General features: G+C 35.2%; 1 protein-coding gene across 2 annotated transcripts; it reads right to left on the bottom strand.

Moving 5' to 3' along the window:
- Positions 1–6: 6 nt before the first annotated feature.
- Positions 7–18,644, bottom strand: LOC135224134 (uncharacterized). Of its 2 annotated transcripts, none has more exons than XM_064263025.1 (5): positions 18,508–18,644; positions 11,498–11,618; positions 2,194–2,313; positions 831–1,063; positions 7–475 (listed from the first exon to the last, which is right to left on the bottom strand). In XM_064263025.1, the coding sequence occupies exons 2-5, from the start codon at positions 11,600–11,602 to the stop codon at positions 31–33; spliced, it is 903 nt and encodes a 300-aa protein (XP_064119095.1). In that variant the 5' UTR covers positions 11,603–11,618; positions 18,508–18,644; the 3' UTR covers positions 7–30. The 2 variants fall into 2 exon arrangements, with proteins under 2 accessions (XP_064119095.1, XP_064119094.1); XM_064263024.1 differs by lacking the exon at positions 18,508–18,644 and adding an exon at positions 16,039–16,167.
- Positions 18,645–22,920: the final 4,276 nt, after the last annotated feature.

Genomic DNA, 22,920 nt, shown 5'->3' with positions numbered 1-22,920 from the left:
GAGTCCAGTGGCAGACGCCCTTGACTTATTCTAGTATATCCAGGTGCAAGAGTGGGTATCTTCCCAGCCCTCCAACTTCTCAAACATCCTCAGCGAAATCTCATTGTGGGGCTCCACATTGGCATGGGGTATGTACCCGTCGGCCAACAGCAGTCGCCCGAGCAGCTCCGTCAGGAGACGACCCAGCCCTCTCCTTCGATACCCTGCGTCGGTCATTAACATGCCAATGGTACCGTATTCGTAGGTACCGACCCAGGCAATGGGCATGGCCCTTTCGTCCGCAAAATCGATTCCTTCTGGCAGGATGACCTGGTCTTCCTTGACGCTCGGGTCGAGGAACACCCCCAGGGCTGGGGCATTTCGGGTCAAGGCGTAGAACAGGTCGACGGGTTCCTTTTTCTTGAATTTGCTCTGCTCCAGCAAGTGTCTGACGCCCGCTCTGCCCAGCCTCTGCACTTTCATACCCGCTGGGCACCTGGATAGGAGGGTGGATAAAAATGCTATGAATTAGTTGTATTTTATGGAAAGGCTGACAGAACAATCTGATGGCTTGAGTTTGTGGGATTTACGGTTAATAAAATTCAATCATATTACTCTATTATCACTGCAGCAAAAAAACAAAAGCGAATAACCACTTATTCAAATTGCTAACATCATCAAGAGCCATGCCCCGCAGGGAGCCGCGGGTACTTCTGCGCAGTGCACCTCAATGTAACTAAGCATTACTTAAGGTTCCCTGCACGGTACTACCCACCCATCGGGCAACGGGTACACTGAGAGATTAAAGTTAAACCGTCGAAATCAACAAGAGGAATACGTATACCACTCGCCTCAAAGGATAAGTCTGTTGCCTGAGGTACGTGAAGGTAGGATTCGGATATTTCCCGAAGGGTCTCCGGAGAATCTGTTGAAGCGCCCCGGTCACGGGATCCACCAGGTAACTCGACAGATGGCATAGACACAAAGGTTTCTCCTTCACCAGGGACGCGAAGCCCGTAGCCTTCACCAGCCTAAGCAGCAAGGGGACCTCTCCCTCCGAGCAGTGCATACTGAGAGACCAAGACTGGGAGGGAAGAGAAAGTTCAGTACTTGGTCAGAAAGACGGTTTTCGAGAAGTGGGAAATCAAGAAGAATACTTCCGGTCAACGAAGCATAGATACAATTCTGATTAAATGATTTCCTTTAGGAGGGATGCTTTTCAGGAAATGATTATTAGTTATTATTATTATTATTATTATTATTATTATTATTGTTATTGTTATTATTATTATTATTATTATTATTATTACTATTATTATTATTATTCAGAAAATAAATCCTTTCTAAAATTATTATTATTATTATTATTATTATTATTATTATTATTATTATTATTATTATTATTATTATTATTATTATTATTCAAAAGATAAACCCTCTCCATGTAGAACAAGCCCACTGGGGTCATTGACTTGAAACTCAAGCTTCCAAAGGGGAATACAGAGAGATGATCTCAGTTATTAGAAAAACAGGTAAATTAACAAATTTGTTAATAGATAAAAAGTAAGTAAAATATTAAAATACTAATTCGCCTGAACTTCTGAAGAAGCTCCAGTTGCGCGACTTCCTCTGGGAGGAATTAAAGGACCTCTGGAAATAAGAAGTTCGAAAGCGAAACACATTTATTCCATACTGGTGCTGCAGCTCAGCAAATCTGGTTTATCTCGGTGAATACAGTTAATCACCGAAGTATGAATGCAATTTTCATTTTTTAATTATTTTTTTTTTAATATTAGCTAAATTATTTGCCTGTTAAATTACCGCTTTCATCCAACTTCTCTTTCCAACAAACCAACACTTAAGCGGGGGACATTGATGAGAGAACTTAGCCCTGGGCTGGATGGCGGTAAGTTTAAACATAAAATTTATTACCCTGTTATGAATTTACCTGGCCTTATGCCAGCACGGGCTCTTGCTCCAAAATATAAGCCGGTAATTTGGAAAGGAAACATTGCACAAGAGGCTTGAAGTGGACTTCTGGACTCAGGCCATTACTATCCGTAGACTGCTGTCGTTGTCCTCAAGAACAAGTAGTTATGAATAGTTAGCTACAACTAGCGTTTATTACTTATCATCATAAAAATAAATATAGTGACGCTAATTTATAAATGTAATAAATTCGTCAAATATGTGTGAAATATTGGGACCACATACCACATCAGTTGTCCTGCTCCAAATGACGATGTGAGAGTCTGGATACGTATTCGGCACGTAAAATTCGAACTGGAAGCCTTCGTTGTGACCTCTGCTGGCAATCAGAAGATTATTGTGCATCTGTGAGGGCAAAATAAAACATTTGTCTATTTGTGGATTATACACAACCGCTAAAGGAGTCAGTGTGACACAAAATGCAGAATTAGCTGAGTATATCTTAGTTTTACCAGACCACTGAGCTGATTAAGAGCTCTCCTAGGGCTGACCCGAAGGATTAGATATTTTTACGCGGCTAGGAATCAATTGGTTAACCTAGCAACGGGACCTACAGCTTATCGTGGCATCCGAATCACATCGAGAAATGAATTTCTATCTACAGAAACAAATTGCTCCGTTTCCGCGTTGGCAGAGCGGGGAATCGAACCCGGACCCTGAGATCGGTAGTCGAGCACGTAACCCACTCGTCCAACGAGGAACCAGCATTTGTTGATTTACTAAATAATCAACACAAAACGTACATTTGTCAATTCGTGAATTCGACGCAATACATTCAACACAAAACTCACGCTTGTCAAACTTGTAATTTCAGCACAAATGCTAATTTGTCAACTTATTAGTTTAAAAAATCCGGTAATAGTCCATTTATATGTTCCATATAAAATATACATTATTTGGCATTTTGTAAATTCAACTCAAAACCCACTTTTGTCCAACTTGTAAATTCAACTCAAAATCCACATTTGTCCAACTTGTAAATTCAACTCAAAACCCACTTTTGTCCAACTTGTAATTCAACTCAAAACCCACATTTGTCCAACTTGTAAATTCAACTCAACAAAATCCGACATTTTGTCCAACTTGTTAAAATTCCAACTCAAAATTCCACAAATTTGTCCAACTTTCCGTAAATTCCAACTTTCAAATCCAAACATTTGGTCAACTTGTAAATCTTCAACTCAAAATTCCAAAAATTTGTCCCACTTGTTTAATTTTCAACTCAAAATCCAATTTGTCAACTTGTTAATTCAACTTCAAAACCCACAAAAATTTGTCCAAGTTCAAAATCCACATTTGTCAAACTTGTAATTTCAGCTCAAAACGCACATTTGTCAAACTTGTAAATTCAACTCAAAGCGCACATTTGTCAAACTTGTAAATTCAACTCAAAACGCACATTTGTCAAACTGGTAAATTCAACTCAAAATGCACATTTGTCAAACTTGTAAATTCAACTCAAAACGCACATTTGTCAAACTTGTAAATTCAACACAAAACGCTCAACTTAGAGAGAGAGCTTCACTTAAGGTGTTAAGGTTGACTAATAACAGCTCCTTCGAGCAAAGTATTTGATATACAATTGCTTGGCATTAACCAGAATATATTCAAACCTCTAGAGCCAAAATACTGGTGAAAAGGCTTAAAACAGAGCAGTATCTATCGTCTTAAAGCTCTCAATAACTTTTCAGTATCTTTCAAACAACATTTATAATATACACTATGACCATTTAACTTATCACTACAAGTACTGAATCCAGATGGGGAGAAGATGAAGAAACCCTCCCACCTGCAGCTAGATTCGAACCCATGTACGGTGGGTTATGGTGATGGTAACCTACACCATTCTGTTCCCCATTCATATTCGACACTTGCAGTGATAGGCCCGTCTAAAAAATAAGTGCGAAGATAACGAAAAGATAAGATGTCATTGTGGGGTTAAAAAAAATATATACACACACACACACACACATATATATATATATATATATATATATATATATATATATATATATATATAATATATATATATAGATATATATATATATATATATATATATATATATGTATGTATATATATATATATATATATGTGTGTGTGTGTGTGTGTGTGTGTGTGTGTGTGTGTGTGTAATGGAATCACGAAAATGTGGAACGCGATGAATATATGGTAAATAAAGACAAAAAACCAGGAAGGTAAGTGAAACAATAGAGTACCACTGCGAGGCCTTTCGACTTCTCGACCTTTACAAGCAGTCTTCTTAGTAAAGGGCAAGAGGTCGAAAGGCCTCGCAGTGGGGCTTCATTGTTTCATTTTCTTTCGTGGATTTTCTCTCTCTCTCTCTCTCTCTCTCTCTCTCTCTCTATATATATACTATATATATATATATATATATTATATATATATATATATATATATATAATTATATATATATATATATATATTATATGACGATATGACCAAAAAATTTGTTCATTACAAGTTTTTCAAGATGTTTACCTTTTCTGATTTTCTTATCAAAACTCCAAGAGATGAAAATGAATATATCTCAGCAGGAAAAATATTTTAAAAGATGACTCATGTTGCAATAAAGAAACTTTCCCAGATAATAAATAATATATATATATATATATATATATATATATATATATATATATATATATATATTATATATTGCTACTTTTGAAATGCATATATCTCCTCTGTGACTGTATAAAATGTTATGTAGAATTGTGCAACATTTTTTCAGATTCCTAGATAGCTTAGAGATAGGATGTTTTAAAATGTGTAATCAGATTTCGCATAACATATTGTAAAAGAATATATATATATATACCGTAGAATGTAAAAAGAGAGAGATTTTTTTTGTCCGTTCAAAACTACAATTGTTTCCCTATTATGTCAGCACTGTGAGATTAGAGGGTCTCCGAGATTCGTTTGCTTTCCTAATCTGTCAACACGTTTGATAAGCAAGCTCGAATCTTCATTTGTGTTTTGGGAATCTGTCATCATGTGAGATAAGGCTTCTCCTTCGTGTCGATCGAGTAGAGGACATGTCTTTTTTTTTTTTTTTTTAAACAGACTGGTCTTGTACGCATATGTCTTTGTCAAAGCCACGTGCAGGTTACACATTTTGTATATATATAAGATTGCATAAGATTTCGAAGCTTCTGGAAGAGTTATTGCCCAAAAACGTTTTGTGTCATCTCCTCAGTCCAGTTTCTGTAAGGAAGAGAGATTCATTATATCTTAGAACCGCAAGGCGATCAGATCTCCCTCTCTCTCTCTCTCCCTCTCTCTCCATCGCATAGCACTTTTGATCTTAAAGCAACGTAACGATTTCGTACTTATAAACTGGTCACTCGTAACTTGAGAATTTTAGATTTGATATTTTTTAGAGTTTATTTAGTATTAAATAGTGTTTTTGTGGAATCTGAACAAACATTTCGTAATGGCGCCTGGTTTTTGTGAAAGTGTGATACAAGCTGCAGCAAGAAAGAAAGAAGTTGGTATACCAAGGTAAAGTGTGTTATATCTTTATTAGTTGCAACTAATAACGGATAGTAACTGTGGTTAACTAATAACTGATAGGAACAGTTGTTAACTAATATCTAATGGTTATGATGGTTTGGTAAGAAACTAATAACTGATAGGAACAGTGGTTAACTAGTAACTAATAACAGATGGTTACGAAGATTTGGTAAAAACTGATGGTTACAATGTTTTGAGTGAAGAGATTTACACTTTTACACATTGCAAATTTTTGTGTTTTGTGTTTGTTCCATTTTGTGCATTTTTGCATTTTCTTGTTGAAGTGTGCCTTTTTATTTTGATGTTGTCCACATTTTTCTGTATTTTCATTGACATTCACCATTTAATTGACTTAGTTATTTTCATTGCTTAATCATTGCACATTTAATCAAATTTAACACTTGTGAATTAATTTGCATTTACTTAGAATTCTTTTCAAGTTTTATTATTGTTTAGCACTTGTGAATTAATTTCAAATTTTCAATTATTGCCTAACACTTTTGAATTTCAATTGAATTAATTTTCTTGAATTTTGTGATAAATTAATTTTGATTTAATTTTACTTATTTAATTCAAGAATTAATTAAACTTTACTTTGTTTTCAAGTAACAGTAATTTTCCCTGATATTGTGAATTTTACTTATAAATTTTGAATTTAATAATACATTTTTGTATTTATAATTTTTATAAGTATTTCATTTCTAACCAGTATATTTGTATTTAATTATGATTATATTTATGTTAGGCAGAAACATAGAGTGGTGATTAATCTGCTTTCCTTCAATTTACTTGAAGTGACTTAGAACCAGGGAAGTACTTAGACTTCTGAAATCAGGGAAATACTTAGACTTTTAAAGTTGTTGATGGAGTGATGCCCTTTGATTAATTTAATTACTTACAATATTACCTCACACCTGTTTCGATGAACTTAGTCTGATTTTCTGCAATACTGGTAAGTTGTTAAGGGATCACTGTTGCCTTTAGAGTATTCAGTCGTTTAGTACCTGTGATGAGGGTTCAGGTGTCTGGCTTTTGTGAGGTAACAATAAATGAATGGTAAGTGTAGTAACCAGATACTTGGCACTTCGTAACTTTTAATTATATATATTATATATATATATAATTATAGATATATATATATATATATATATATATATATATATATTATATATATATTATATACATATAGTATATTATACAATTAAACGCCGATAGAAAAAAGAAAACACACTTAAAAACATATGCATATCAAAGAAAGTTTATAAAAAAAGGAACACAAAATAAAATGATACAAACGAACTTCAAATCTTGTTAGGTGTCGTGTTGCCACTCAACCATAATTAAAAACTAAAATAATAATAATAATAATAATAATAATAATAATAATAATAATAATAATAACAACAACAACAACAATAATAATAATAATAATGATAACTAAGAGGGGAAGACAACCACCCAGAAATTCCTGAAGCCGAACCAAGTAAGAGACTCTGGGAAAACATATGGAGTAATCCGGTATCACACAACAAACATGCAACATGGCTCCAGGAAGTCAAGGAAGAAGAAATAGGGAGAATAAACAAAGATTCACAGAGATCACGACAGACACAATCAGACACCAACTAAGAAAATGCCAAACTGGAAAGCCCCAGGTCCCGATGAAGTCCATGGATACTGGCTCAAAAACTTCAAGGCCCTACACCCACGAATAGCAGAACAACTCCAGCATTGTATCTCAAATCACCATGCACCCAAATGGATGACCACAGGAAGAACATCCTTAGTACAAAAAGACAAGAGTAAGGGAAAATAGCAGTAACTACACGCCTATCACCTGCCTACCAATAATGTGGAAGTTACTAACATGTATCATCAGTGAAAGGCTATACAATTACCTAGAGGAGACAAACACCATCCCCCACCAACAGAAAGGCTGCAGAAGGAAGTGTAGGGGCACAAAAGACCAGCTCCAGATAGACAAAATGGTAATGAATAACAGTAGGAGAGGAATAAAACCAACCTAAGCATGGCATGGATAGACTATAAGAAAGCCTTCGACATGATACCACACACATGGCTAATAGAATGCCTGAAAATATATGGGGCAGAGGAAAACACCATCAGCTTCCTCAAAAATACAATGCGCAACTGGAATACAATACTTACAAGCTCTGGAATAAGACTAGCAGAGGTTAATATCAGGAGAGGGATCTTCCAGGGCGACTCATTGTCCCCACTACTCTTCGTAGTAGCCATGATTCCCATGACAAAAGTACTACAGAAGATGGATGCCGGGTACCAACTCAAGAAAAGAGGCAACAGAATCAACCATCTGATGTTCATGGACGACATCAAGCTGTATGGTAAGAGCATCAAGGAAATACATACCCTAATCCAGACTGTAAGGATTGTATCTGGGACATCAGGATGGAGTTTGGAATAGAAAATGCGCCTTAGTCAACATACAAAAAGGCAAAGTAACCAGAACTGAAGGGATAAAGCTACCAGATGGGAGCAACATCAAACACATAGATGAGACAGGATACAAATACCTGGGAATAATGGAAGGAGGGGATATAAAACACCAAGAGATGAAGGACACGATCAGGAAAGAATATATGCAGAGACTCAAGGCGATACTCAAGTCAAAACTCAACGCCGGAAATATGATAAAAGCCATAAACACATGGGCAGTGCCAGTAATCAGATACAGCGCAGGAATAGTGGAATGGACGAAGGCAGCAATACACAAAGCACTACACCCAAGAGCAAATACGGTACAGACTATACATAACACGAAAGGAAGGAGGGAGAGGACTACTAAGTATGGAGGACTGCGTCAACACCGAGAACAGAGCACTGGGGCAATATCTGAAAACCAGTGAAGACGAGTGGCTAAAGAGTGCAAGGGAAGAAGGACTAATAAAAGTAGACGAAGACCCAGAAATATACAGAGACAGGTGAATGACAGACAGAACAGAGGACTGGCACAACAAACCAATGCACGGACAATACATGAGACAGACTAAAGGACTAGCCACGATGACACATGGCAATGGCTACAGAGGGGAGAGCTAAAGAAGGAAACTGAAGGAATGATAACAGCGGCACAAGATCAGGCCTTAAGAACCAGATATGTTCAAAGAACGATAGACGGAAATAACATCTCTCCCATATGTAGGAAGTGCAATACGAAAAATGAAACCATAAACCACATAGCAAGCGAATGCCCGGCACTTGCACAGAACCAGTACAAAAAGAGGCATGATTCAGTGGCAAAAGCCCTCCACTGGAGCCTGTGCAAGAAACATCAGCTAACTTGCAGTAATAAGTGGTACGAACACCAACCTGAGGGAGTGATAGAAAACGATCACGCAAAGATCCTCTGGGACTATGGTATCAGGACGGATAGGGTGATACGCAAACAGAACCAGACGTGACGTTGATTGACAAAGTCAAGAAGAAAGTATCACTCATTGATGTCGCAATACCATGGGACACCAGAGTTGAAGAGAAAGAGAGGGAAAAAATGGATAAGTATGAAGATCTGAAAATAGAAATAAGAAGGATATGGTATATGCCAGTGGAAATCGTACCCATAATCATAGGAGCACTAGGCACGATCCCAAGATCCCTGAAAAGGAATCTAGAAAAACTAGAGGCTGAAGTAGCTCCAGGACTCATGCAGAAGAGTGTGATCCTAGAAACGGCACACATAGTAAGAAAAGTGATGGACTCCTAAGGAGGCAGGATGTAACCCGGAACCCCACACTATAAATACCACCCAGTCGAATTGGAGGACTGTGATAGAGCAAAAAAAAAAAAAATGAATAATAATAATAATAATAGCATGTTTTAATTTACATTGGAATATAATGTTTACAACATATGTGTAAGAGGATAATCTTGCATGCATCTCCCGAGTAAGCTGATGGTCGGGTCACGTATTATTATTATTATTATTATTATTTTTTTTTTTTTTTTTTTTCTATTTTTTATTATTTTTTTTTTTTATCACAGTTCTCCAATTCGATTGGGTGGTGTTTATAGTGTGGAGTTCCGGGTTGCATCCTGCCTCCTTAGGCGTCCATCACTTTTCTTACTATGTGCGCCGTTTCTAGGATCACACTCTTCTGCATGAGTCCCGGAGCTACTTCAGCCTCAAGTTTTTCTAGATTCCTTTTCAGGGATCTTGGGATCGTGCCTAGTGTTCCTATGATTATGGGTACAATTTCCACTGGCATATCCCATATCCTTCTTATTTCTATTTTCAGGTCTTGATACTTATCCATTTTTTCCCTTTCTGTCTCTTCAATTCTGGTGTCCCATGGTATTGCGACATCAGTGAGTGATACTTTCTTCTTGATTTTGTCAATCAACGTCACATCTGGTCTATTTGCACGTATCACCCTATCTGTTCTGATACCATAGTCCCAGAGGATCTTTGCCTGATCGTTTTCTATCACTCCCTCAGGTTGGTGCTCGTACCACTTATTACTGCAAGTTAGCTGGTGTTTCTTGCACAGGCTCCAGTGGAGGGCTTTTGCCACTGAATCACGCCTCTTTTTGTACTGGTTCTGTGCAAGTGCCTGACATTCGCTTGCTATATGGTTTATGGTTTCAATTTTCGTATTGCACTTCCTACATATTGGAGAGATATTATTATTATTATTTTTTTTTTTTTGCCCTATCACAGTCCTCCAATTCGACTGGGTGGTATTTATAGCCCGGAACCCCACACTATAAATACCACCCAGTCGAATTGGAGGACTGTGATAGAGCAAAAGAAAAAAAATAATAATAATAATAATAATAATAATAATAATAATAATAATAATAATAATATAATAATATCTCTCCAATATGTAGGAAGTGCTATACGAAAATTGAAACCATAAACCACATAGCAAGCGAATATCAGGGACTTGCACAGAACCAGTACAAAAAGAGGCGTGATTCAGTGGCAAAACAAGCCCTCCACTGGAGCCTGTGCAAGAAAACACCAGCTACCTTGCAGTAATAAGTGGTACGAGCACCAACCTGAGGGAGTGATAGAAAACGATCACGCAAAGATCCTCTGGGACTATGGTATCAGAACAGATAGGGTGATACGTGCAAATAGACCAGATGTGACGTTGATTGACAAAATCAAGAAGAAAGTATCACTCATTGATGTCGCAATACCATGGGACACCAGAGTTGAAGAGACAGAAAGGGAAAAAATGGATAAGTACCAAGGCCTTAAAATAGAAATAAGAAGGATATGGGATATGCCAGTGGAAATTGTACCCATAATCATAGGAACACTAGGCACGATCCCAAGATCCCTGAAAAGGAATCTGGAAAAACTAGATGCTGAAGTAGCTCCAGGACTCATGCAGTAGAGTGTGATCCTAGAAACAGCGCACATAGTAAGAAAAGTAATGGACTCCTAAGGAGGCAGGATGCAACCAGGAACCCCACACTATAAATACCACCCAGTCGAATTGGAGGACTGTGATAAAACAAAAAATAAATAATAATAATAATAATAATAATAATAATAATAATAATAATAATAATAATAATACGTGACCCGACCTCCAGCTTACTCGGGAGATGCATGCAAGATTATTCCCTTACACATATGTTGTAAACATTATATTCCAGTGTAAATTAAAACATGCTAAAATCTACTGTCAAATAGAGCCTTGTTTCACCAACGAAAATTAAAATAAATATGCTACATTTTATTGGGGATAATTTTTCTGTACTGTTTATCATGAACACAATTTATTTCTTACATTTTCATTCTAATAGATAAATCATAAATATCCAATCCCAAAACTCCTGTATCTTTAACTCAAATGCAAAACACCTCTTTCAGGCTTTCTAGGCTTTTCAGTAGACCTTTCCTAATCAACAACCACACCCACAAAAAAAAAAAAAAAAAGTAGTTTGCAGGCTTACTCCCCGAGTAAGCGACAATGATAATAAACTTTTTAATCTACTCACAAAGGCAGAGTAGGGCAAATCGGTTTTAATCTTAACGGCCAGTGTTGCCAGTTCCTCCTGCTGCAGCACCTGACGAAGTTCATAGCACTCGCTCCGGGAACCCATATTTCTCCTCTTTCTCCTGTCCGGGGAGAAAGATTTGCTTTGTTGAATAATCGGATTAAAACCTTCGAATGGGAATCATCTGATAAAGGCGAATGAAGTACGCCTCATTTGCAATGCAATCCTTTTTTACTGTTGGTATCACACCTAAGCCAGTGATTTTAGTTCACGAAGGTTTGGGGGTCGTAACCCTCACTCGGCGGCCCGAGTCCTTCTCCATACATTGTCGTAACTCCCAAATATAAAGCATTTATTTCGTCATAAAATAGATAAATAAATACACACACATACACACACACACACATATATATATATATATATATATATATATATATATATATATATATATACATATATATAATCTATATATATATATATATATATATATATATATATACTATATATATATATATATATATATATATATATATATATACATAATATATATATATATATATATATATATATATATATATATATAGATTTATGTATATATACATATATGTATATATATATATATAAATACATATATATATAAAATATATATATATATATATATATATATATATATATATATATATATATATATTATATATATATATCAGCATGTACAGACAACACACCACATGCGCACACACACGCGCGCACACACACACACACACACACACACATATATATATATATATATATATATATATATATATATATATATATATATATATATATATATATATATATATAATATGCTTTATTTCGGCTCGGGGCCATATACATTGAATATACAAAATACAGACAGTAGCATACACAATCTAGATACATGTGACATGATAAATAAAATAGAAAAAGAAAATGAATAATCGGCACTTAACCACAAGGTAGCTGAGGTAGCATAAAAGCTAGTAATCATCATACTGGTAATAACAGTAATAATATTGGTGAGAAAAAAAATGCATTGAGAGTAATAACAGATGGTGCACATATATATAACTCAAATTTCAACTAGAGACCTTAGGTGGTTACAGTAGTCAGGTCCAGAGGCTTAATACATAAATTAAATGTAAATAACAAACTTTAACTTGATAGTAATCACAGTAATAATGAAAAAATTAAAATATCAGCAATAAATGTAATAATGACAAAAACTGCAGATGACATCTTGCCAATACAGAGATTAAGTCCGTTAGGGGACAATGGCCTCATTTTCCCATCAAATTTCCTTTCCACAATTTTGATTTTCTTCTTGCTTCACTCCTTAGGATGCTTTGTATGAGCGAGTTGCTGCTGTTTCTCACTCGGGTTACCAGACTGGACATGTTCGCTTATATATATATATATATATATATATATATATATATAATATATATATATATATATATATATAAGCATGTACAGACACAACACACATATGTATATATAATTATATTTATATATATATATATATATATATATAAGCATGTACAGACAACACATACATATGTATATATATTATATATATATCTATATATATATATAGGTTGAAGAGGTAAGGATATATATATATATATATATATATATATATATATATATATATATATATATATATATATATATAGGTTGAAGAGGTAAAGGCCATGTCTTTCACAGGTATTGTTTATTACACCAACGTTCCACATCACATGATGCATCCTCAAGGCTGGAAATTATATATTATGAATACTAAAACATCACTCACTCATTTAAAAACTCTAAAAAAGAGCAACACATATTTGACATTTACAAAAACAAATTAAAACGGGAACTCGAAAGGAACACCTACCAAGGTAAGAGTTAAAAAGTGACTAAAAAAGGCTGAGAGAAAATTAACATAAGAAGATGAGTAAACAGAACGTGGAGAGTAAAGAAACAGGCAGTTATGCTAAAAACAGTGTGGACGACGATTGGTGTTTAGTGTTGGTACATTGGTCTTTATAAGAAGGGACTCCAGCACCATCAACTCGTCGTCTCTACTTGCTGATCCAGTAATCTTAAAATCATTGATGTCCAAGCGGGCACCACAAATCTGAGAGTGATTCTGAATATTAGATAATTCGGGATTGGACAATCTGCATCCTGTCCTAAAGCTGACACCTTGATGGGAGCAGAAACGGACCCTGAGAAGCCTCCTCGTACATACTCCACGTTCTGTTTACTCATCTTCTTATATTAATTTTCTCTCAGCCTTTTTAGTCACTTTTTAATTCTTACCTTGGTAGGTGTTCCTTTCGAGTTCTCGTTTTAATTTGTATTTGTAAATGTTCAATATTTGTTGTGCTTTTTTAGAGTTTTTTAAATGAGTGAGTGATGTTTTAGTATTCATAATATATAATTTCCAGCCTTGAGGATGCAACATGTGATGTGAAACGTTGGTGTAATAAACGATACCTGTGAAAGACATGCCTTTACCTCTTCAACCTGGATGTTGGTCGGCTCTGCTGCCCCTATGATTCTTCTGTATATATATATATATATATATATATATATATATATATATATATATATATATATATATACATATATATACATATATATACATATATATATATATATATATATATATATATATATATATATATATATATATATATCTACATGTCAAAAATTCCCTTATCATGTGACCTATAACAAATCCATCTGAGAAAAAAACTATTTAGAAAAATATAGCATAAAGACATAAATGCATAGATGGGAGAACTCATCACCCAACAGATCCAAAACATGGTAAACACAGGCTGTGCATAAGGGAAAATATTCAGTAATAAAACCAACAGACCAGACTATACAATTCCCTCAATGTTCAATCGGGGGCATTTAACATAACAAAATACTCTCTCACCTTTACTGCCAAAATTTAAACTCATCTTCTAAAAATTCAGGACTACAAATTCTGAGATACATACGGTAAAATGTTGACATCTTAATTTCTTTAGCATGGTTAGAGTAAAAGTGAAGACATGACAAGTTGTTCGTGGTTTTCCTGTTTCCTATATACTTAAAAACCAAAAATTGGTGGTATTTCCAATAACTAAGATATCCAAAAATGGTTTACAATTATGTTTTTTATATTCTATTGTGAATTTTATGGATGATACAAGATTATCAATTGTATGCAGGGAATACTTACTGTCTTGGGAACAGGCAGAACTCTTATAAGAGGAAATGTCATAATATTAAGATCACGCTATTTAATTCAACCAAGTGGCAGAATAAAACAAATGTTCTATATTAATTCGTCACCGACGTAAACCGTCAACTGAAGCAGGAACCTCATGATCAGCTTAACTGGGTCGAAAAATTCTTGCGATAAATTTGTCATATCAATTTTTCATGCCACGTGAGTCAGCAGATAGCTAGGTAACATTACATCCGCCGTTCGGACTCTGTAGAGATTGTGCTTTATCTACGGTTATATATTTTCCCACTTGAAATTCTCTGATAGTTTCGCGGCTTTCGCCAGCGTCTTGAAAGACTTAATATCGATTCAGCTTGAACAGTACCAACTATACTCGGTTTTTTCCATCTGTTCACCCGCCTGTGGTGTTTTAGTATGGTAACACTGAGTCCCGGGATTTAGATAGTTACATTCAGCTTACATTCAACAATTATAATAATACCTTATTTCGAATATTAACGGTGTAATTCGCATACAGTAAATTATTAAAACACTTCTCGGTTGCAAATGTATCTCAGTTGCAAACGTACACCCAGATATCCTTTTATTTACCTAAAACTTACACATAACGTAACCATCTAAAGCCCGGGACGCAGGTTACCATAAACAAACACCACAGGCGGGTGGGCAGATGAAAAGAAAACAGAGTATAGACTGGAAATTTACAGAGGGCTTTGCAGTCAACCGGTCATTAGTTTAGGTAGCATTATACTAAGAATAAATTCCAGTTATCATAGTATACCATTTGAATTAAGATAGGTAAACTAGAAAGAAATGAAAAGCGTTTCTGTATGGCTATCCTCTTAAGGGTTGGTAGGCGATTGTTTAATTAATGCAATATTGTTTCTCCTGAGTCTCCTCAAATAGTCATTCGTGCGTCTGGCAGAGTCCCATAGCCTTACATCATTCCTTGTATGGGTATTTTACGGCATAGACCCGAAGCGCAGATGTTGACATCCAGATTTTAAATGAAGTTAATTGAACCTTGACCATAATATACTTCTAAGTGTTTCAAATAAGGCCTCTTGGTTTTTAAACGATGGAGAAAACATTTAATTCGTACAGATTTTAAACGTTTAAATGCTTCAAAGAATGTCTGTGATGATAAAGTGATTCTAAGAAGGGTGATAATTTCAGTGAACAGAAACACCATCCGTCCATCGGCTTATTTACTTTAACTTTTGTTTAGAACTATCTTCAAATAAATAAAACACCAATAGACAGTATGATATATCAATATATATCGCCTTACCTCCGCGTTTAAATGCTGAGAATTATAAAATGTGCTAGGCGTATTCAAACTTGCTGCAGCAATATATACTACCTACTATAGACCGTGGCTGTAGCTACACTATAGCAGCGCCCTATAGCTTTGGTGTTGGGAGTCGAGTAACGGTTGAACCGTTGACTGAAAATTGACCGGCCGAGGAGGGTCGTCTGTTGTTTTTCATAGATCAAGATAGTAATGAATAGTAACCTTTATTTCAAGATTGGTGAAATATGATTAGACTGCTGGATCTTGATATTACTTTCAATTTCAAAGTTTAGAATGAGATAAGATGCAATGTTCGCGTATTCTTCTGTCTTCATTCAGCAAAATATATTCAGATCCCTCGTCATAGTGGGCTATGCCCCTTCATTGGCTTATTTTTAGGCCTATTTGTATTATAGTAGAATTTTTTTTTTCATTCTATTTTTCTGCTTCTTTGGTTTGTTCTATATGGATGTGTATACGTTCTGAATTATATTAATAATTAAAATTCGTGGACTGGTTTGCAGTATGGTTCCAAGCCATCATTTTGGAAAAAAAAAAAAAAAATTGGACCGACCGAACATAGTCCCATCGGTCTAACATTGTGTAGTTTACTGGTAATTAATTGTTCGTTTTCGTTCAAAAACTTTTTTTTTCTAAAATCTAGGTCGAGGTCAGTCTTATCTTCACAAAACCCCTCATTCTTTTGTATTATTAAGTTTCAGATAATATGTCGTTTTGGTGAGTTATTAAACTGAAAAATAAAAAGTTGCCTTTTGGGTGCACATTGACCGGGCACATGATACTGGCTAGTATACTTAATTGTGTTACATAACGGTTGGTTAGAAGTGGAATCACTCATAATTAAATTGTTTTGTTCTTCATCATTTATTACATTTTTTTATCGTTTCAACATTGAACCGGTTGGCTTCTGCGTAAAACACGTCAATAATAACAATCACTACTACATTCAACCCCGGTGAATCTAGAATGTGATGAAAATTTCTAGAGTAATATACATAGATTACATCATCTTTTGGTCATCAAAAACGTGCCTAGGCATCGACCACCACTTAAATTGGGCACACGTTCATCACGTGGGTTGCTCGGAATTGCAATACAAAGCAATACATTTGAGTTGTTTTCCATATACATCAATGTTTCCTGAATTCGAATTGCCGGACACGAGTTTCCGCAATCGTTTATTTTGGATAATCTTCATGGTTTCAGTTCCTTATTATAGAACTGCGTCCTACTTCCTATTTTTTGTTTATTTGTAAATCATTTGTGTATATGCATATATGACTGGGTGCTGTCATAAGACCAGGTTATGATAAACAATTGACAGTGTTACAAATGCACTACGATTCATTTAAAGCGACTGAAGTCGTAGTACCATTTTACGTTGAGTTGTTCTTGATTTGTTATCCGTCCTACACTTATTGTAGGGTTAATTTGGTTGCGGGTCGAATGTTTATCAACTTGAGAGATGCTTGGTTAATTCATGGGATACTTATTAGGTCAAAGGTCACTTAGTAAACTCGAAGAATGATTTTTTAACTTCGGGAATACTGTGTTGACTCGGGAAATACTGCTTTAGCTCAGATCTTAGATAAATCAAAAGATACTTAGCAAATTCATAGGCTGACTGACGGGCAAACTTTGCGCGATACTTGGTCAACCCATAGCATACTTTGACATCTGAGGTCCGAATACTTGGTAAACTCATTGGTTACCTTGCTACCTTCTACAGGATACTTCGTAGACTCAGTGGGTAGTTAACTAACATAAAGGACTCTGTTTAGCTTAGGTCTAGAAAAAAGGTTGTGAACACCCAAGCTCCATACTTCTGTTCATATCTTGTCCTTTATCACATTCATGACCTCGCTCTCGTAAGATACGGCATTCGCCAAAGTTACCAGTTGCTGGGCCATATTTTCTTGTTGGTTGGTTATTATTATTATATATATCATCAACATGTAGAAGAGCAACCTTCGTATGGATACTTACCAAATATGATAATTTCTTGAGCACTACATGTATGTATGTATAACTGAATCACGAAAGATTGGAACGTGATAAATCCATAAATAAAGGTATAAGCCACCAAGGAAAAATATACAACTGAGTTTCTGCAAGATCTTTCGACTCGACGTCTTTGCTTAGCTGAGTAAAGGACGTCGAGTCGAAAGACCTTGCAGAAACTCCGTTGTTTATTTTTCCTTCGTGGCTTATACCTATATATATATAATATATATATATATATATATATATATATATATATATATATATATATAGATAGATAGATAGATAGATAGATAGAGAGAGAGAGAGAGAGAGAGGATCTTCTCAGCTCCCTATCGCTCTGAACTTCCGTACACAATAGTACGTATAGTACGAAAAGAAGCCCAGTCCCAGACATCGTGCGGTTTGTACCGCCGCCCCGCAAAAACCATGAGCTCCACTCACGTGGTTCGCTAATTCTGCTGTAACACAAGTCGTCACGCCGCCTGCGGTCACCATCATCATCGTCGTGATCATCATTATCGTTATCATCCTGAGCGGGGGATCAGTGACAAAGAGTGAGGATGACGCCACGAAGTCTGGGCTCCTGAAATGACCAAAGTCTAAAAAGAGAGATTATAAAGGCTCGAACGGTTAGTCTTAGGCCAGCGAGCCGAATACCTGTATTAGTCGACAAAGAGGAAGAAATGGGGGAGATCAATTTAAGGGCAGACCGGTTTATGCAGTAAATGCGCCTCGCTGTCTAATACCTCTGTCTCAGTTCCAGAGTTCCTTCATTCCTTCTCACACCGTCGGACTGTGGAACTTCAGCCTCCCTGAGGATGTCGTGCAGTTGGAACTTCAGAACTTACTGCACAGATGAAATGCATTGCCACCCTTATACAATTCAACTTGTATTGTAATACTTTACTTATATTTTTGTTAATTTAGCTATTAACTTGTTAATTTATCCATTTTTCTCAAACCTGATATCCACTTTCTGTATCTCACATTACCTTATGTTACTTCATTCTGGTGAACACCACATTCTTTGCCCCGTAGGGAGGGTAGTGCCGTCAGTGCACCTCATTCGGTACAATGTAGGCATTACTTAAAGTTCTTTGCAGTGTCCCTTCGGCCCCTAGATGCAACCACTGTCATTCCTTTTACTATACCTCCGTTCATATTCTCTTTCTACCATTCTGTCCACCCTCTCTAACAAATGTTTCATAGTGCAACTACGAGGTTTTCCTCCTGTCATACCTTTCAAACCTTATACTTTCATTTTCCGTTTCAGCGCTGAATGGCCTTAGTTGCCCCAGTGCTTGGCATAATGCCTAAAATCTATATGAATCAAATCAAACCATATTCTTTGGAAGACTGAATTTCAAGTCTTGTCTAAGCTATAGTCCAAACAGTTTATTATTATTATTATTATTATTATTATTATTATTATTATTATTATTATTATTATTATTATTATTATTATTATTATTATTATTATTATTATTATTATTATTATTATTATTATTATTATTATTATAAATCAGATGATGAACCCTATTCATATGGAACAAGCCCACGGGGACCAGCCTTGAAATTTTCTTTTTCTCTTTTATTTAAAAAAATTCACTTTAAAATTACCTATAAAGTGTATTTTTTTAAATAAAGGAGAAAAAAATGTCAAGTCTGCTCCCGTTGGCTTGTTCCATATGAATAGGGTTCATCATCTGATTTATTATTATAATAATAATAATAATAATAATAATAATAATAATAATAATAATAATAATAATAATAATAATAATAATAATAATAATAATAAACTGCTTGGACTATAGCTTAGATAAGAGTCATTTGGAAGAAACTGCAGAAGCCGAGGAAAGATTCTAATTTCATTATCAAACGGAGGGAAAACCCACTTTGAGACAATACCACCAGCAAGATTAGGAGTTTGGAAATCGGATGAACAAACTTTTTAAATCCTTGTACTTAATGTTCATCGTGTTTTATATTATCACACTCCTGACTAAGAGTGAAGAATATGTATGCGCATGCATGCTCACATCAATGTATATACGCATTTATACATATATAAGTGTAAAAACCTAAAGTTGCCTAAAACAAAACAGAATTTTCGATGCTAAGAATTGATAACTTATATTATACATATAAAGTATGCATATATGTGTGTATATATATTTATGTATGTGTTTTATATTATCACACTCCTGACTAAGAGTGAAGAATATGTATGCGCATACATGCTCACATCAATGTATGCATTTATACATATATAAATGTAAAAACCTAAATGTTACCTAAAACAAAAAAGAATTTTCTGATGCAAGAATGATAACTATGCATACATATAAATATGCATATATCTGTATATATATATATATATATATATATATATATATATATATACACATATATGCTCATTAACCTTATCATACCAATAGCATACCCCTGCGTAAAATAAAGGCGATCTAGGGCACGCAATTGCAACAGAGTGACCGGCTAACCGAGATGTCAATATTTTTAATGACATAGCAAGTGCAAAATGGAGGCCTTTTAAGTGCACACATAATCTGTGCATAACCCAAACCAGGGTTTCCTGGTTTTGCTGTTATCGGTCGAGACAATATGTTCCAACTGAACGCAAATAATTGGGGTATTTTGCTGCGAATAACTCATTACTAATGAGGTCTTACACTGACATACACTCGCACGAACACACATATGTGTGTGTGTGTACACATACGTATAGGTGTGTATGTGTGTAAGACTAAGAAACCGTTTCCTGAAGAGAGGCTGGCTCCAGAAGAAAAAGAAAATGCTCTCTCTCTCTCTCTCTCTCTCTCTCTCTCTCTCTCTCTCTCTCTCTTATCAGCAGAAGTAAACATGTATTATCAGCTTGTAGATTTAAAGTTGGACAAAGGTCACTCATACCTTATCTGTTATCTTTCTTATCTCTCAAAGGAATGTAATAGGGCTTGTTTCCGTCTTGCTCTCTTCATATGGTTTCGTTTTGTGCTTTTTTGTGTCTAGAATTACGACTTAATGGCGCCAGAAAAAGAAGAAGAAGAAGAATTTACTACTCGTGTTCAGTTCATCATTAATAGTTTACTTATCGTTCAAATTTCTTACATTTTCAACAACAAATAAATAGTTGCCCAGAAAATTTCGAGTGCAATTGTCTTGGTATATATTATATACACTTTTCATTCGTGGAAATAGCAGTGCTTTCAGTAAGTGAGGCATATTATCATATTTATTATATTCATTAAGATACGAACGAAACCCGGCCTCATCAGAATATAATGTCTTTATTTGAATATAAAAAAGACTAAATAATTGAATAGCAAAGTTGACGTTCATCACAAATTTCTTTTCTCCCGCATGTCATTTGCTACTTTATTTTAATTCATCATACAAATAAGAAATAGGAAATTAACGTGCTTATCATAGACAAATAAGTAATTCACAGGCTTGCAGCATGTTGGTTCTAAAATCAATTACTGTAGGTTACATAACTACGTTCCAAACTACTCCAAACAAAACTGATATTCCCACTATATGAAAAAAAAAAGTTAATATTCCCACCGCGCACTTGAATATCGTAGCCTAGCCAGGTTGGCCTAAAGTACAGTAAGATGTAAGAGCTTCTCAAAGCTCTTCATTTGTTTAAAATTAAGACGCGTGGCTAAAAAACAAATTAGTACTGTCAAATAGTAATACTAGACTCAGTTTTGTATAACTGGTCACGTGATATTTTTGTTTCCGTTCTGTTGGCAGATACGATACAGTCTTGTCATACTGCCTTATCAAATAGGCTGATGACTCATCATCATCCTCAAATGTCACTGTAACTATTAGATCTGATTCAGCTCATGGAAAATGAAACGCTTATCACAGTTTTGAGTACTTCGCGAAATACGAAATTCGTAGAAATTAAATTTTATGGCTACGACATGATACAACAAAATAATTTAACAAACAGACGAATAAAGTGAGAGGCACTGAGAGCTAATTGCCCTTAATGAAAGTATGGGAAAGAATACTTACATTCAAGAGTTAGAACATATTGTTGTCGTGCCAGTTTAAGTAGACATTTAACACTAAGAGGAAAGCAATGCTCAGATGGATAGCAGAATCTTCCAAATGCAGATGAAAGTTCAACATTTTAGAAACGTTATACTTACTGTTATGTGAGATTACATGTATGTATAGCTAAAATGTTCATCTAGAGTTACATTTAGTCGAAGATACTGGCCATTTGTTACTTCTAGTATCGGGCTTATTCAATCAGTATTTTTGCTTTTGCTGGTGCATGATTATGCAAACACCAAGCTTCGCATTGCGCATACACGTATATACTATCAATTCAAATGCAAAGTCGAGGATATATTAATTTCTGATATTGTGGCAAATAGACGCTCTAGTTAAAAGCAATCTCTCATACTTCGAGATAAGAAATCCCCCAAAATCTGAAATGTTATCAGGTGAAAACCCCAAAGCCACGAAATAATGATACGTTTATCAGCAACAGCAAGTAGTTTATCCTCCACTCCCCCTTATCTCGTGACGATGACAGTTGTCTTCAAGACGTTTATTGCCCGGAGAAGAAAAGAGAATCGAAACCTCTAGAGATCCACCATTCATAATGTAAGTGTTTATAAGAATGGGTATGATTATTGAAAATAATATAAAATGTCGTGAGATCTTATGTTGATAACATGCATTTTGTTTAGATTTAACTTTAAAGAAAAATGACCACATAGAAACCTTGGCAACACCAACGGAAGAGGATCGCGGTTGTCAGTTGTTTTAATTTTCTATGAATTTCCTCGGGGTTTATTGATTTCGTTCAGA

The sequence above is a fragment of the Macrobrachium nipponense genome, chromosome 10 (assembly GCF_015104395.2).
Source record: "Macrobrachium nipponense isolate FS-2020 chromosome 10, ASM1510439v2, whole genome shotgun sequence".
Taxonomy (NCBI): domain Eukaryota; kingdom Metazoa; phylum Arthropoda; class Malacostraca; order Decapoda; family Palaemonidae; genus Macrobrachium; species Macrobrachium nipponense.
This window is presented reverse-complemented; position numbering and strand designations above follow the sequence as displayed.